General features: G+C 41.9%; 1 protein-coding gene across 2 annotated transcripts; it reads right to left on the bottom strand.

The window, feature by feature from the left end:
• Positions 1 to 4,740: 4,740 nt before the first annotated feature.
• LOC115037821 (single-minded homolog 1-like) lies at positions 4,741 to 13,603 on the bottom strand. Of its 2 annotated transcripts, none has more exons than XM_029496572.1 (11): positions 13,429 to 13,603; positions 11,850 to 11,932; positions 11,642 to 11,731; positions 11,329 to 11,437; positions 10,900 to 10,985; positions 10,438 to 10,637; positions 10,105 to 10,211; positions 9,803 to 9,950; positions 7,168 to 7,324; positions 6,670 to 7,057; positions 4,741 to 6,218 (listed from the first exon to the last, which is right to left on the bottom strand). In XM_029496572.1, exons 1-11 carry the CDS (start codon positions 13,601 to 13,603, stop codon positions 5,479 to 5,481), a joined length of 2,283 nt encoding a protein of 760 aa, XP_029352432.1. In that variant the 3' UTR covers positions 4,741 to 5,478. The 2 variants fall into 2 exon arrangements, with proteins under 2 accessions (XP_029352432.1, XP_029352433.1); XM_029496573.1 differs by having other exon boundaries at positions 6,670 to 7,054.
• Between the last annotated feature and the right edge of the window lie 3,457 nt (positions 13,604 to 17,060).

The following is a 17,060-nucleotide window of genomic DNA, read 5'->3' as shown; positions in this document are numbered from 1 at the left end:
TGATGAGGTGTTTACAGCAAAAAGGAGTGAGATGCAAACAAACAAACACAACTCTTTGGCATGTGTTGGAGAGCGATTCTTAGAGATGATAGAGGAAACAATGGCAGATGAGGGGGGGGAGAGGAGCCATGGATCCTCTGTGGCTCTGTGGATTTGGCAAGAGTGAAAGCAGTGAGAAGAGTGCTGATACCAGCCAGACTCAAGCTGTGGGCAAATCAAGTGTGAAATCAGGAACAAAGGGATTCACAGGATTGGAGGGCATTAGATTCACACTGTCTGAGCCCTGGTGTGTGTGTGTGTGTGTGTGTGTGTGTGTGTGTGTGTGTGTGTGTGTGTGTGTGGTGTGTGTGTGTGTGTGTGTGTGTGTGTGTGTGTGTGTGTGTGTGTGTGTGTGTGTGTGTGTGTGTGTGTGTGTGTGTGTGTGTGTGTGTGTGGCTCAGGATATTGTACTTGTAGTCTTTTTAATAGCCTTATTGCTGAGAGATTAGTGAGTTTTAAATTAAAGGGGTTTTGTTACGGTTTTATAGAAATTATCAAGTTTTTAGTTTTAAATGCAAAGTTTTGTCAACATAACTCCCAAAAAACTTCATTCTGCACTATCTGGGATTTCCTCTATATGGCCGGTGTGTTTAAAGTGTTTTTGCGCTTTTTAGTTATTTAAATTCATTTAGTTCACTTTTACACGACGGAGTGTGGACATTCAGATTCAGGGGAAGTCAATCATCATCCCACTTCAGTTAACCATTAATATTGGATTGGATGTCCACACAAGCAGAGGTGACAAAAGACACAAGTTGACTGTACTTCTCTGATAACTGAGATAAATTAACAGTATTTCGTGAAAATGTAAATGTGAATTTATAGTAAATTACAGGAGAAAAACCGCTAAACACAATGACTTCAAGTTGTGTCAGTGACTTTAAATTAGTGTTTCCATAAAAGAGCAAGCGGTGGTTTGAATCTGAAATTATGTGGCATTGTGCCACTTTAAATAGTTTCCAGTGAGCCATACAGTGATGCTGGCTGAAGTCTCCTTTGATGCAACGAACAATCAAATGTGAACAAATCTACAACTAGAAATAGTCCTGAACAACCGCCTGTCCTTAACACACACATGCACAGTCCACAGTTAAATATATTAAATGGAGAAATAAGTAATGAAACTGTGTGATAAGGGTTTACACAGTCTTTAATTAACTGTGTTTATAAGCAGCAGATGCTTTATTTCCTGCTAACTTTGCAGAATGGCCCCAGTCTCCTAGTTCAGCCAATCAGATCGACCACATGACCTCAATATCCTGGTCCATCCAATCAGAACATCTAAATGAGTTTTGGTTTGGTGGGCTCCGCTGTAGAGGTGTCACTAAGTGCCCTGGTTGAATGATTTTCCCAGGTCTTGAGCTCTTTTGCACTCAGCTGGCCAGAGCTTTATTACTCCATGGGAAATGTTTGGATGCAACACGAGCCATATATATTCATCTGATTAGTTTGATTTTGCACTTCTGTAGTTGCACTTTAGTGGAGAAAGCTGCAGCTCTGTTGCCGAATGTTGAAAGAGGGGAAAAAGAGAGGAATTGAACAATTATAAAATGAAGGTGCACACAGAACAGAAAACATGTTGAAACATTTTCCTTTGAGCTGGTCTGAAGCTGCTCCATAAGGATGACTCTTCACTAAGTGCCAGGTTGAATTATGGAGGCACTGGCGGAGGAACACTTCAGCTGATGTATGAATATGCAGCCGTGCCTGAATCTTGGGCCTGAAATCAATCACATAGATGTTCAGGGGCTATTTTGAGGCCTCGCCACCTGCACCCTCCTATTTTGTGGTCATTTTCCCCATCACTGCAGTAGTGAAGCCCTGGGAGCGTTTCTATAGTTTAACTCCACATATAGGCAACTACGTGTTACAGCCAGCCATCTTTATCTCCTTTAACTGCTAATGCCTGATAGTGCAAGCAAAGCTGACTCACTCATGCTTTTTATTTGCAGTAGCATAGTTGTCACTTTAACTATGCTTTCGTTCTACAGCCCTGTGGTTCATTATGGAGGCTTCCTGAGAATAAGGAAGCGATTAACATAACACATCTGTTCACGCTGTGACATCATGCGATCCTTTGTTTTATTTCCGATTAAAATTTTTCTCTTCTGAATATCTGCTGTCCTCCAGTAACTTTGTGAGTCACTTTGTGAGTCACTCCTTAAAAAAGAAAACATATAACACTCAGCTGTTGCTGTTATTATGCTCCCCCACTACCTAAATTAGGGCTGTCTATTGCATGACGTCTAACAGCTATCGTTGCAAGATTTCAACTTTCCAGATATGATTTTATAACCTGACTCATAGATAATGGCAGCTCTCTGGAGATTTAGTGAATGATTCATCAATCATCAAATTATAATTCACAAGAGGTGCCTTAATAGTATAGCAGTATAGATTTAGCAGTTTTGTAGATTTCAGATAATAAATCATGAATGAGAAAGACATTCCTGTTAGTCCCAACTTCACCAGCTTCAACACTGATATGCTGCAGAAATATCCAATAATATGCATATAATAGAACGCCTGTCTGAAGACAACACATTTTTGACACAGTAAATTTTATGCATGTAGGATATTTTTTCCTTGTATTTGTTGAAGTAAATCACGTGATTGCTTCCACCTCTGTTATTTTTTGTTGTATATCTCTAACAGCCCTTTTCTTTCTGTGAGACTGAGGTGGAGCTGAGAGTATCTTGGGTGGGAGGGCAGTGGGTGATGTAGGCGGGGAGGTGTATGCTAGTTTGCAAAGTCTTGGCAAAAGGCCCAGTGTTTGGCTGCATTTGTAGCCAGTGCTACACGTGAAAGCCTCCAGGGCACATCAGGCAAAAGCCCCAGTGTTTAGGAGAAAAAAAAAATAGGCCCCTTATTATTAAAGGATCTCAGTAATAAACACCCACCCACCCACACAGACAGACACACACACACACACACCCTTCCTAAATCCTCACTGATGTCAGGAGCGGAGTGCTCTACCTCCTGGAATGGCATCTGGCAGACCATCAGATGGTCACGTCAGTGGTGACTGATGGGAGCTCAGCGTCCAGGCCCAGACTGTGTCCAGGTCCCTCTCAGCTCTGACAGACAGCCAGGCCGGTTCTGCAGCTACATGTGAATAACTTACATGCATTAATGTACATGGCAGAGAAATTGCCTCAAAGCAGAGGTCAGAGCTGCTAAATGTGCAAGTTCAACTGCTGCAATAGGCGAGACGTGTTGTTGCAAGTGCATTTAAAATGTGGCAGCTCAGTAGTCACAGTAGTTGGCTGTTGTAATGATTCCTACTTCTTGTTCTAGAGGTTTGAACAAATGCCCTTTTTATTTCACTTGTTCTCAAGGAGATATAAAAACGTTCAGCAAAGGGCTTTTGATAATCTATATTTTTCTTATTACCAACACATCCCATGAAATGACCAAAACCAACAAAGAATTGTTTGTGTATCTAAAGCCTGATGTAATTTCTTCCTCTGCGTCGTACAGCTCCAAAAAACTCAGTGAGTCACACTGTTGCACTGCTGACATATTCCTTGAGTAGGATGACCACGGCCGCTGTAGTTGGAGTCATTTCCAAAATAGACCATCCTGCATCAATGATCTCTATGTGCCTTTGGTATATTCTTCCACTGCTGAAACTAGTTCCCAACAAATGGACTATGGACAGTCTGAGTTTACCAAATCTGCCACACTCAGGAGAAATTACTTAGCTTTTTAAATAAACTGCATTGTTTACTTGTGCACTATTTTTAAAAGTTGACATTTTAGCATTGTTGTTTTTTTGTTTTCTTTTGTTTTTTTTGTTTTTTTTACAATTGCAAAAATATACTACAACACAGGACCTATCCTTTAAAATGTCAGACTTCTCCCTGAATACATGCCCGGCAATATTTAAGATTGACTATATATTCCTGTTAATATAATTTTTAACCTGATTCTATAAATCAGGTTAGATTCTCTTTGTGTTTGATAAATACAGATATAAAGGGTCTTATGCTTCTGTGCTTTGTGGGGAATTACAGCTAAATTAGTATCGCACGTATGTGAAAATCTATATTTATATCTAGACATCTAAAAATACACTTTACAAAGCTGCCCTAATTGTTCATGATGACTAAATAACATAAGCATTCAAAACAGCTTTGATGGCAACGCTTGTAGGACAGAAATCAACACAGACGAAAAGTTACTTGTTTGCAACTGTATTCAGATTTAAGAGACTTTTTAACCAATTAATAAATAATCTTGCCACTTCTTGTTCAAAAGTTCATTGAGCGATGATATTTACATCATAAATTAAATAAGAAACTAAAGACATTCAACGTATTTCAGATAAGTTGGTATCGATCCTTTTTAAATGACAAATAACCAAAACAAGTTGTTTTCTCTGAAAACAATTACATTAGGAACAGAATTGAGGGATTTTTTTTCAAGCATACTTCACATATGCCAATATGTGGGGTAAAGGTTAATTGAGGTAAAAACAGGAGAAATCATACTCTGATATGTAAACAATATAATTTTAGCCACAACTGTAAGTCGATACATACAATGCCTATATTTAGAGGCCATGGAGAGACTGCAAATGAGTTTTGTTGTCTTTCACTCTGAGGGCGTGCCACATAAACATTAAAACAGTCTGTATTTATTTTTTTTTTTCCACTTTTACATATCAGAGGTATTTTTTTCTTTCTGCTTTTCCACTTAATTTTTTTTTTTTTTTTTTTTTTTTTAATCTAATGTTGGTGTAATCCAAACACCAAAACTAATTTAATGCCACCAGTAAAGTTTCTACTTGGACAGAAAGAAATGACACATACAGAAAATATTCCACTGACAAATAAATACCAGGAAACATTGACATCTTACAATAGCGAAACGCTCGCCTTTCCCATGTTGCACTTCATGTGTCAAACATTTTGCTCTGTGCGATGGAGTTTTCAGGTGAAGGGGCAATGGAGCAACACATTTCCTTCCTGCCTTTGGAAAACTGTGTCGAGGACAGATTAACTCACATGGCCAATGATGCGTAAGACGGTTGGAACAGAAACACTGGCTTAATGTTTAACCAGAATGAAAACTTGGGGCGCCTTTACAGGGAGGGGGAATTCAGCTCACTGCCATTAAACTAACACTGTATTCCTATGTAATGGAGCAAACCACCGCCTGTGCCACGTGGCATTCCAAATGTTAGTCCTTCAGAGTCTTGGAAAATCATCTTCTGCTGATAGAGAAAGACAATGTTATGATACACGGGCCTGACGAACAGAAATTGTGCTGGGTGAGCCACAGGAAGCGGATCAACCCCGTGCCGATACTCTTCATTCTTTGTTCATTGTCTCGCCTTTTCCCATCTAGCACCTGGCCATTGTTGCGCGTGTATTCAGCACCAGTGTACTGTAACATCCTCATTTATGAAGCGGGATCTGTCTGTGCCAGATATCGTCAGCTCCCGTTGGTGATGATAACTGAGGTGGCTTTGTGTCCCTGCATCTGCTCAGCCTGCATCCTCACGTGAGATGCTACGTCGTACTGGACTCCTCCACAAGCCAGTCCTGAGTAACTCCGGAGGTTCTCTGGGTCATACAGGTGCTCCAGGGAGTACCCAGTCAAAGCATAGGCCGCTTGCCTGTCCAGTTGCTGCCTCTCCTGCGTCGGATAGAGCAGCGGGCTCCCCTGTGGCTGCGAAGGGTGGGGGGACAGATCCGTCTGCATGTAGTCTTTGGTGAGCGAGAGGCCCGACCTGGGCATCCCATCGGAGCTGGGGCTGCTGAGACGAGACAAAGAAGCAGGACTGGTTGTGTTTTCGTCATTGTCATGAGAGCCCAGCACTTTGACGCTGTCCCGGTGATGGAGGCGTTCAGAGGGGAGGTCAATGCTGGGGGCTCCTGGGCCTCGACACACCACGCTGGGTATGGTGAGCTGTGAGTGGTGGGGTAGGGAGTTGAAGCAGGGGCTGTGCGCCTTGGTGAGCCCCGACACATCCAGCGGGACCTTGTGTTGCTGCAGGCGGCTCTCTTCCTCCTTGATCATCTGCTGCGTGGCACGAATCAGGGTTTCCATCTTGCTTGGCTCTCGAGGGCTTGCCCGGAAGTGGTCACCATGGTAACGCTCCCCAGAATCACTGGTGGACCCGCCTCCGTCGGGTGAACTCACTACACTGTCTTCATCCCAGTGGCCTCGTCCTATAACGAGAGTGCAAAGGCCACATTTCAAAACAGGAGAAGTAATGAATTACACTGTGTTAATGAGTAATTCAATCCCTTTTTGTCTGGATTTACAATGTGTGTTAAAATTCTCCGAACACGACCTAAGTTGCTAAAACCTGGAGCCTGGATGGGTGATGTGTAATTCTACATCAGATGCATAAAGAATCATAGTCTGGTGTTGGACAGAACGTCTTGGCAGAAGCACAGTGGGGGTTGTTTCACTGTTTGAGGATGTGAAATGTGAAATAACTTGGCTTTCTGTTGCATGCAATTTTTGAACAGATGGTAGCAATCGGCACGCTGGCAAGAGACGGCGTAAACAACTTAGCATGTCCCATAATAACATTTGGAAAACAGCTACTTGGAGAAGCTAGGTCAGAGTTATTTCCAGAGACAGATGGTTGTGGTCTCAACCCTAACACCTCACCGTGAATGGCTCCATGGTAGGATGTAATTTCGTAGCCTTCGCTGTTCTCCACTGAGGATTTCGGTAGCGACAGCACGGAGCGTGTGGCATCCCACCACACCTCTCTTCCCGACTGGGGGGTTCCTAGGAAGTAGCGTCCACTTTGGCATCGGACACGGTCACAGGTGGTAGTGTGAGGATGTGCCTGGGCATGAGCGAGATCTTCTTCAGATAAACCGAGGCTGTAGCACAGGGAGCCCGAGTCTGGATACAGTCGGTAAGCACACGACGCTTCTGCGGCCTCAACGGGATCCAACAGCTGAGGAGATGCTGAGTCCGTCAGAGGGCTTCCTCCCCATTGGCTGTCCTGGTCTGACTCCGAACGCTCAGGATTGAAAGTGGAAAACTGCTGGACGAAAAAGAAAATCACAGCCCCCAAAGTTTTTTGATTTCAAACTGTTTCTTTCAACGAAGTCTTATTTTTTTTGATTTACCACAGCAGAACAGAGTGTTTCATACCTGTGGGTAGGGTGAGACTCTGGCTTTGGCCTTCGCTTGGCTCAGACGTGACTTGGTGCTCTTCCTGTCCTCAGTGTGACTGTCGGCGTAAGGGAAGGCCGGCTTGGTGGGGCTCATTTGGTCCAGGGACAGCTGCATTCCCTTATACTCAGTATCCCTTTTGGCACAAATAAAAAACATGTCAGAGATAAGAGTAAAAATCTTACGTGTATTTATCTAGGACTTTTTAGCTCTGCCATTGCCCTCCGAAGTCAGTTTCTAAGACATTTTGCACAGCTTTTCGTGCTCCCCAAAGGATGAACCCTCCTGGCCAACAAGGCGGTTGAATAAAATATGCTGATAACTTGTTGATTGCCCTCACATTTCAGCACAAAAATCTATATTTTTATAAATAATATTTTTATTTAAATACCCATCTGGGTCTACGTGATTTTGTCAGTACCACGGCACCTTGGTGGATAAGCAGATATAAGTGACCAAATACCTGCAAAGATAATGACATTCCCATCAGCCACTTCTACTTTGCGCTCAACATTGACAAACCGATGAATGAAGATGGTGGGACACATACGGGTTAAAATTGTGATCGTGTGTTAGCATTGTGAGCACAATCCTTCTAAGCTGCTAGCGTTGCTGTGTAAACAAATCTCAGCTGTACTCTCAACTTAACCAGTTCATATTGTGTCTTGTTCACACTTCCCCTCCCAGTGTTACCAGTACATTCAGAACATCTTAACGCCATTAGGTTGGCATTTTCTTTCCCATACAAACCGAGCACCTTGTTTCTGGTGGTGGCTGTGCATCGAGAGAGCTAATCAGCAATTAGTGTGCAGCAGACTCCTTGGCCAATATTGAATATAGATAGCTGGACAGACATATTTTACAAACACCCTTTTTATGATGTGAATGATGAGGACTATCAGAAGTGAAAACAAGATTTAAGATAAAAAGATTAAGCTTTCCCACTTCTGAGAAAAGTAACAGACAACCCGAAGAAAGTTAATCATTCTTTTATACCATGCAACCATTGCCAGAAAGCAACATGAGTAAATGTGCTCACAGACACGTGCATGTGTAGGTACACTCTCTCCGTCTGCACTGGATCTGTCTTCTTAAAAAAAAAAAAAAAAAAAAAAAAAAAGAGAATAAGAAGAAGAAATCTATTTCCAGAAAGCTTTTTTTTTTTTTTATTTGTGTTTGTGCATTCAGGATGTGAACCATCTTTGACATTTTAACCCACTGTCCTGTGGCTGAACTCAATCCAAGTGTCACTGTCGAGGGAGTGAAAAGGCTCCTGTGTCAAGTGTTCAGCAAATATGAGCCTATTCTTAACTTATCACATCAACAGTATGTAATAGCAGCTGCCTGGCATTTTAAACCGTGTGGCCCATCCCTGACCCTGCACAGCCAGCCTCTTTAATATGACTCTAAATATGGCCCATTCTTTATGTACAACACCTTTGGGGAAAGGCTGTATTTGGATAGCCAGTACACTGTGTGAGTGTTATTTGCTCTTGCAGGTATAGTTGCGGTGGCGGGTTCTGCATCCTATCTGTGCCCTGGCTGACTTATGTCTGAGCCAATAATGTTGGGCCTTTGTGCAAACTCAGCTGTGTTAGCCGAATTCCACCTCAGGGTCAATGTCAGAGCACCTCATGTCTGAAATGCCCTGCCAGCCAACCTCCAAAAATGATTCATGAATGGATTATTGTTGAGGTAAAAATTGAATTGCTGTTTTTTAATGTTTTTGTTTTGAGTTGTTTTTTTTTTTTTTGTTTTTTTTTGGTCTTACACTTCTGGGTTAAACCTTATTACATGTTTGGAAATTCACTGTCATTTTAATGTAGTTACGTTGTTTTCTCCTTACTGCATTGAGGGAATCAATACTTGGGAGTGCGGCCTTATGTATGCACGCACGTACAGACTTGCACAAACAAACCATCGCATATCGAAGGAGACACACACAAGAAAAGCAACATTTGGATCAACCAAACTTAACAAGGAAAATCCAAGATGTGCTACAGCTATGAGATAGCTATTGATTTCTAGTTCACCATTTGATCGATTCAGCTTTCCTTAGACTGCAGATCGATGGTGACAGTAGAGGTTTTTTGATGGGGTTGAACCTTGATGTTTGTCTTGCTGTCTCAAAGGGGCCTTAGTGTGCTTCAGGCTCTCATAACAACTGCCTGAGCCTTGCAGCTACAGCATTTTGTGGATTTGAACAGGGAGGCTGCAGAAGGATAAATGGCAGGCTTTCTCCTGGAGGAAAAACACCCATCATATCATAGAGTTAGCTTCAAACTTGGATCATACGCATTTATGATATGATTTATCTTAATCTGGTGAAATTTTCATCCTTCAACAAAGGGCAATGAAAAATACAGCTGCAGTTTATGTTGTATAGGATCATAAACAGGGTTCTTACGAGTCTGTCATTTTAGGGATTTCAGGACAAAATTCAATAACTTTATAGTGAAGTATTATTGAAAATGTACATGAGGAATTCACAGGACTTTTTTTCATTCAACCTGTAATATTTACTTTCAAATGAATTAGTTTTTTCAGGAGCATAATTTTTGTTTTGTTTTTTTTTTCGCCTGATTTCACAACACAAATCTGCAGTGAGACTTACGTGAGGACATAGTTGACACTGACGATACAGTGAGGTCTTGAGGATCGGCTGTTGTGGACAATAGTGGCGTAACTCTGAACCCAGACCCAGCCGCCGTGCTTGGCCAGGAAACGGTAATACTTAGTGGTGACTTGGCCTTTTACCAGCACTGCAGGAGACAAAAGCAACAGGAGAGAAAACAGAGATTAACGTGTTTAATGACATACATGTCTGTGTGCATGTGATTGTCTGCACGTGGCGGCTGCAGCAGCTCGTCTGAGCAGTTAGTTGTAAAAGGATAATACAGAAGGCTTGTAACTCACAGAGGTGGTGAGCGCAGCGGAGGTGGAAGATGTCACAGCTGTGGACGTGATGGTACAGAGTTTTCTCTATCAGATCCTGGGGCTCGTAACCTGTCAGCTCGGCCACCCTGGAGAGGAATTAAGTTACGGTGTTAAAAATACTCTTCGTGATTCAGCAAGATTTCAAATTTGCCCGTGTTCCTGCAGGAAAAGCTCGTTATCTGGCAGTAAACAACATTTCGCCCTAGAATTTTTTTTCAGAGGAATTATTTTATACGAACCTTACATGAACAAACAAATGAAGTCATCCCCCCCCCCCCCCCCCCCCGTTTAGAAATACAGCACATTACCTACCTGGAGTCCAGGAAGATGAGCTTCATGTCCAAACTGGCTCTGAACATAAACATGTTACTGTGCAGTTTGATCTCTGTCACAGCGCTGGGGGGCAGAGAGTGTCCCACAGCCACCAAACCCACGTTCTGATAGCAGCCCTCAAAAGGTGACATGTCCAAACTGTACTGTCGAATCTTCAGGTAGCCACTGCAGTGGATCACCTGCACACAGCAAAGACACACGCTGAGGCGTCTCTTTCAGAAAAAGCTGTGCTGCATTTAATTAAGTTATTTATTCATCCATCAACTTGCATGCAGATTTATTAATTAAGCATTATATTATATAAATAATATTCAAATTCCTAATAGCCCATCTATTAGTTTTTTTTTTAATCCAAATTAATTAATAATTCTAATTTGCTCGTATTTGTTTACTAATAAATAAAACCTTAATCAAACACTAGTCTGATTAAGATTTGTCTACCTTGTATCCTCCGCTGGTGAGGCCTGCATTTCTTTTTGCCAGGACACATTTCATCCGCAAAAAGAAAGAGCGCTCCACTTCATATTCTGCAGAGGAAAAGCCATTTGTGACTGAGAGATAACAGACTGAAGAAGAACCCACTCAGAAACTTTCATATGACGGAAAGAAATCGCTATTTGTCTGCATGTTGAAATGGACGATATGGTATAACAGACGTATATTATACCGGCGTTTTTTGTTTTTTTTTAGATAATGTCCAGTGATTGCAGGGTTCTTACTGCGTTTATAGCCAATATAACAATATAAGATGCATACACTGACGTAGCTTACATGCATTATTATTTATACATTTTAAGTTTTGGTTTTGTTTTTTTTTTTTTGAATTGCAAATATAGAGAAAGGCGAGATTCCGGAGGAAATGTGAATTACCTTGGACAAAGTGTGAGTGATAGGGCTGATGTGGTGTCAGGACAGCTGTCATCTCATCGTGGTCGGCAGGATGGACATACTCATAAATACTGTTCCCGGTCAACTCTACCTGTTGAGACGAACTCAGGTAATTACCGCGGAAGGACTACTTTTTCTTTTTTCTTTTTTTTTTTTTTAAATGACCTTGAATCGGTCAACACCAGGTTCTGGCTGCATTATATTAATTCTAAAGCGCAGCCTTTCAGACTAACAGGCAAACAAGGGGAAATAAATACACATATAAATAAAAAAAAATGTCATTGCGCAGACGGACCTGAGACAGTCCCAAATGGACCGACGCCGTCTCTGATATGTACATGATCTTCCCATCCGGAGCCACAACAAAGATGAATCCGTCCAGCGTCTGGAAATAAAGCACATGGCTGCAGTTAGAGCCCGGTGCTTATAAAAAATGATCAGTCACGACCACCGTTTCCCCCTGAGCCGGATCAAGAACAGCTTCTCAATGATTCTCTATGTACCTGCAGCAAATGAGACCCCAGCTCTCGTCCAATATTGTCCAAAGATCTCGTTCGACTTGCGTGACCCCAAGCTTCACCCAGACCTGCAGAGAGTAAGACAGCTGCTTGACTTCTGAGCCACTTTTGTATTTAATGTAATATTCATTTCAATTACTGCAGCTATTTACAGCGAAAAATTAGGTACTATTTTCTATATGTTATGCAGGTAATTATCATTATGATTATTATTATCATTATTATTATTAGTGGTAATAGTAGTAGCGTTATTATTATCATCATTCGTCATAATATTATACTATCAGCCAAAGCAATACCTGGTTAAAAAAAAAAAACAAAAAAAAAAACAACACAAAATCTACACGTGTCACGGGCTGGAAATCTGACAAGATATAACTTTAATATAAATTTAAATTAATCGCCCTTTTTTATATTTTTTCTTTACTTTAGTGTTATTAATTTATGTTTATTAGCCATATGAAATATAATTTATTTTTTTGTAAAAAAAAATAATAATAAATCTAAGAACAAAAAACCCTACATATGTTTTTTTCCTCCCTCTCGCAGAAATGTCCATCTTTGGTTGTTTGTCCAATAAATCCTTCTGAGTAAGAGTCTCTAAAATGTAAATTCACCAAAGCAAGTAGTCGGTGTTTCTCACTGAAATTCACTCAGTTTCATCAGAAATCTGGCCGAGCTTGTTCCGCTCCCCTGCTGTAAATCAAATAAAATAAAAACAATGCGGTGCTGTCGGACATGTAGAATAACGCCACGCCATCAGATCCTATATGTGGCCCCGCGTGTTTCCCCCCACAGTTTAATAGTTTCTGTTCCATGCCACGACCTGTCTGTTATATTCAGTATACATGGCAGCAAAAAACATGGGCTTATCACCTGATTTCATGGGGAGATCGTTTATAGCATTTGTTTCTTCTACAAGAGAGGCTGTGCAAGATTGTGTGTGTGTGTGTGTGTGTGTGTGTGTGTGTGTGTGCCTCCTGCTTACATGGCTTTAAGTGATTAGAAACCTTGCAGTGCCTTTTTTATAATTGGTACATCTTGTTCTCGCTCACGCAGTCGGAGACGCCTGCAGAGAGCTGTATAAAAGATGGAGGCAGATCGTCTCCTTTGGACACACTGAATTAAAAACCACCATAAATCCATTTGTGAGGACTCGATCGCATGGATTTAAGTGAGCCTGTGACAGTAGGCTACTTAAATTATATTCAATTTTATTTCCAATCCAAAGCTCTAAAGCAAGGGATGTGGACTACCATTGTTAACTATAATTTGTGTTTAAGATAAGATGATTTGAGCCTCAACTAAAATATATTATATCCTGGTATTATCAATTTCATATAGAATAATCACAGAGAATGGCGATGTTAAATTAAACATTTCCACCCTTTACACAATTTACTGCCATTTCTCTTATAATTTTCTTGGTTATAGTTTAGAAATGAAATTCACGTCATGATTATTTCTAAATAAATTTAAAGTTAGTTAGCTCCACAGCTGACAGGAAAAATCGGCCAAAAAAAAAAAGTTGGAGGTGCTTTGGATTAGAGGGCTGATGGCTCACCCTGAGGGAAAACTATTCTCATCTTCAGGTAGCTTGTTGTGAGTCTTATAATCGACGCTTTGTCCAGCTGGGATGTGATGGCCGACGGCAGAGGCAACATTTTGGCCAGTTCGTAAAATTCACTGTTCTCCTTTTCCCGTCTAGTCCTTGCGGCCGTTTTGGATTTCTCCTTCATCTCGGAGCCTTTTCACTGCAGCCTTTTCTGTGTGACACGGTGGAGCTCATTCAAATCAGCGCTTTGACTGATTCCTCTGCGCTTTGCCTCCTTTTCATTGTATTTTAAATCAACTATTAAAACAAAAAAAAAAAAAAACGAACAGCTTTTTTTTTCTAATAATATGAACAGCTGGATCCAGAGTGTGTGAATATCCCCGGTGTCTCCTCCTGTCAGTGGTGGTTCAGCTGGTTGAAGTTAGACCTCCTCGGTGCAGCCTCTGGCCTTCATCCATGACCTGCAGGACGCACACAGGGGGAAAATATGCGTTATTGCTGCGTTCAGGGGAAAAGGGATTACTGCGTTTCGATCTGCAAAGGCCTGCATTTTACACTGCGTGTGCGTGTGTGTGCCCTTGTCTGATAGGCTGCACCCGGCCTGTCAGAGGCTGCTGTCTATGGAAACAGCCTATAGATTATACATTCATTTCCCCTCCATTAAATCAATGAAGGCTGAAGTCTAACTTCAGGAATACACAGCCGAGGTGTGATCGTATTTTTTACAGCAGCTTCACCACGAGAAGCAACAACAATGACCGCAATGTGTGTGTATATATATACACAATCAACACATTATCAACATCAACAAAACAACAACTGTACAGGCCAGTGCAACAGGAGACAGTTCCTATGCAATAAAATAAAATCGAATTAAATATGAAGAAAATATAACCATCTGCTGCCTGGATCAGAAATGCATTATATAATTTTCCCCCCTAATTTTATGACACAAATCCAGCCCATTGGTCTGTTTCTCTGTAATTTGCTCACGGAGCAACATGTCCAATCATCACTTATGTTACATCTCTTTATTGTTTAAGACGAAATCTATAAACACAAAATCCGCCACAGAGATGAAATAAATCTGCCTCGGTGCGTTTCTGCTCCTTCAGGAATTACAACCACCGAGCAGCAGTGTCGAGGAAATGAAATCTGATCCAACACAATTCCTGACTCATGATCAAGTAGGTTAGGAGAAAAAAAAAAACGACGTGGACATAAAATCACCACCTGGCTGACTTTTTTTTTTTTTTAACGAAGGTGAAACTGTTCACATGCAGCAGCAGCCACTGGACCCTGATACAATCGCGGTGTTCCTACCCGGCTCCGAGACACACTGTATTTTCCTACATCAGAATCGATCCCGTGGCCCCTGAACGGGGGCGCCTGCTGGGAATTTCACCTGTCCTGATCCGGGTTCACCAGTCGTCCCAGTTAAGTCCGGTCTCTGGTTCCTCCTGGATTTCCACCTGGAAAGGCGAACGGGCCGTGCGCTGCATACACCTCTCCAAATTATAAGGACGCGCAACGAGTGGCATTCGTGCCCAACAAGCCGCCTCTTCTCAGCTACCTCAGCGTCCCTCTCCGGAGCAGCCCGGGAACCCGCCCACCGCGCTCCTTCCCCTCTCTGATTGGACGGGGGCGCCGAAAGTCGTTCGCTGATTGGACGCTTGGCGTGGGCGTCAATTTGGGGGGGGGTCTTGCTGCAAAGGTAGGCAATGCGCGGGCACTTGGCCGTGCCCGATGTGAGCTTTGATGTGATCTTGTGTTTTTGTCATTAGCCCCGGAGATCACGGATCAAGCTGGAAAGAAATAATTATATAAAGTGCGGAGAAAACAGCTCGGCAGGGAAATTTTGTGCAGGTGAAGAGGCGAAATCAAAGGTGATGTGGTGATTGTTTTTATGGAAAAAAAAAAAAAAAAAAAAAAAGCTCAGATCACCAATAAAGGATTCGCTGTTTCAGAGAAAAATACAACGCAAATTCATTTTGGCAGTTTTCGCCTGTTTGTATACCTTTGACGCATAAAGTCACAATTTCTTAAAGGAGACACACGCGAAAAGGTTTGTCCTCCGAAATGGAATCGTATTTATTCCCTCCGAAAAAAATGTAATAAAATCCAGAAACGTGTCGTCATGTCTGAAGTATTCCTGTTATCATTATTATTGTTGTTTTCATCGTTGGCTTGTCACAACGCAGCTCAACAAGTATTCGATAGATTATTTGGTTAAAAGCGAAGAAATGTGCAGCTTTATTGATAAAAACAAACAAGAAAACACACAAAAAAACAACAACTACCAAACAGACAGAAATAAATAAATAAACGTTTCAGTGTTTTTCCTCCTCTCAGGTTTCTGATCTCTGCTTCAGTAGGCCTTTAATCTTCCTCTCGCCCTTTTCACAGCTCTAACATTTCATCCAAACTGAGTCTCGTTGTTTCTGAAGGACTTCAGCTCTGGATTCAGAACCTTTCTGGTTCCGTCTGCAGTCAGAGGCCTTGTTGGTTTTGCTTAAACATAAAAAAAAAAAGATGGATTTACTTTTCCAGAGAGGGTTTTTGTGCGCAGCCTTGAACTTTTCATTCGAAATTTAAATCTCTTGGCTGAATTTGTAGGATTCGACGAATTTGATGGGCTCGACGATATTTACAATTTACCTCGAAGTCAAGTTAACCCGTTTTGTCTTCAGCCATTTTGACATCGTGTGTATTTTTTATTTTTTTATTTATTTATTTTTTTGTCTTCAAGCCAGATGCAAAACAGTTTACAACCGGCTGAGAGCTCAGTGTGCCGAGTCCAGTGAGATAGTTTGGTGTCCGTCAAACACGTTTATCTGAGGATTAATTTCCATGGTGTGAATCAAATGAGAGTGCCGCGGCGCATGTAGTTTTTTAATTAGATACCAGGCGCTCAGATGAAATTGGGAGGGGGTTTGGAAAGGTGTGTGTGTGGGGGGGGGGGAGGTGGAGCAGCGGGCGCGGCGACGGGGGCGTGGACGCATGACGGTGAGCTCATTACGCACATAATTAGCCCTTAAATTGATGCTGCATCCTGCCATAATTGGAGACTCTCCTGCTGCCTGGGAACAGATTTCTCCTTGTCTTCATCCTTTGTGTGTGTATGTGTGAGGAAGAGATAGGCAGAGAGGGTGAGCGAGCGAAAGTGTGTGTGTGTGTGTGTCCAACTAAGTGGCTTCTACTAGACTTAAAATTACTGCCACGAGGCCATACCTTTCCATTATTTTCCCCTCTTTGGCTGATAATAGCAAGGAATTGGCAATTAAATGGCGGCCCTGAATAGTGCCTGACTGCAGGTTCTCTGTTTAAAGCAAAAACAACCTACAGCATCTCTGACAGCTCAGGTTTCCACATGAAGCTGAACAGAAGCTCCCAGATCCAACCCACGTCTCTTTTTGTGACCACCCCGTCGTCACTGTCTCTCACTGCCCTCCTGTTTTTGTGCGGGAGACACTGCAAGGTCAAAGGTCACTATGGTTTGTCCACTTTATAGATCCATATACTTGTTGACTTTTTTTTCCTTTAAAAACAATTGTTTCTCTTGCCTCCTTTGGAGCTCTATATATAAGCCAATGAAACCTTTCACATAAAAGCTATTCTTTAATGGAGATTCAGTAGAGATG

This window comes from Echeneis naucrates, chromosome 24 (genome assembly GCF_900963305.1).
Source record: "Echeneis naucrates chromosome 24, fEcheNa1.1, whole genome shotgun sequence".
Classification (NCBI taxonomy): domain Eukaryota; kingdom Metazoa; phylum Chordata; class Actinopteri; order Carangiformes; family Echeneidae; genus Echeneis; species Echeneis naucrates.
Note: the sequence above shows the minus strand (reverse complement) of the source record. Positions and strands in the feature narration are given on the sequence as shown.

What these genes read in the sequence shown, in the direction of transcription:
- LOC115037821 (XM_029496572.1), bottom strand. Translation starts at nt 13,603, where the DNA reads ATGAAGGAGAAATCCAAAACGGCCGCAAGGACTAGACGGGAAAAGGAG. An exon ending in TCACCAGCGGAGGATACAAG is followed by an intron (nt 10,638 to 10,899) that starts GTAGACAAATCT and finishes TGCTGTGTGCAG; the next exon opens with GTGATCCACTGCAGTGGCTA. An exon ending in CTACCATGGAGCCATTCACG is followed by an intron (nt 6,219 to 6,669) that starts GTGAGGTGTTAG and finishes CTCTCGTTATAG; the next exon opens with GACGAGGCCACTGGGATGAA.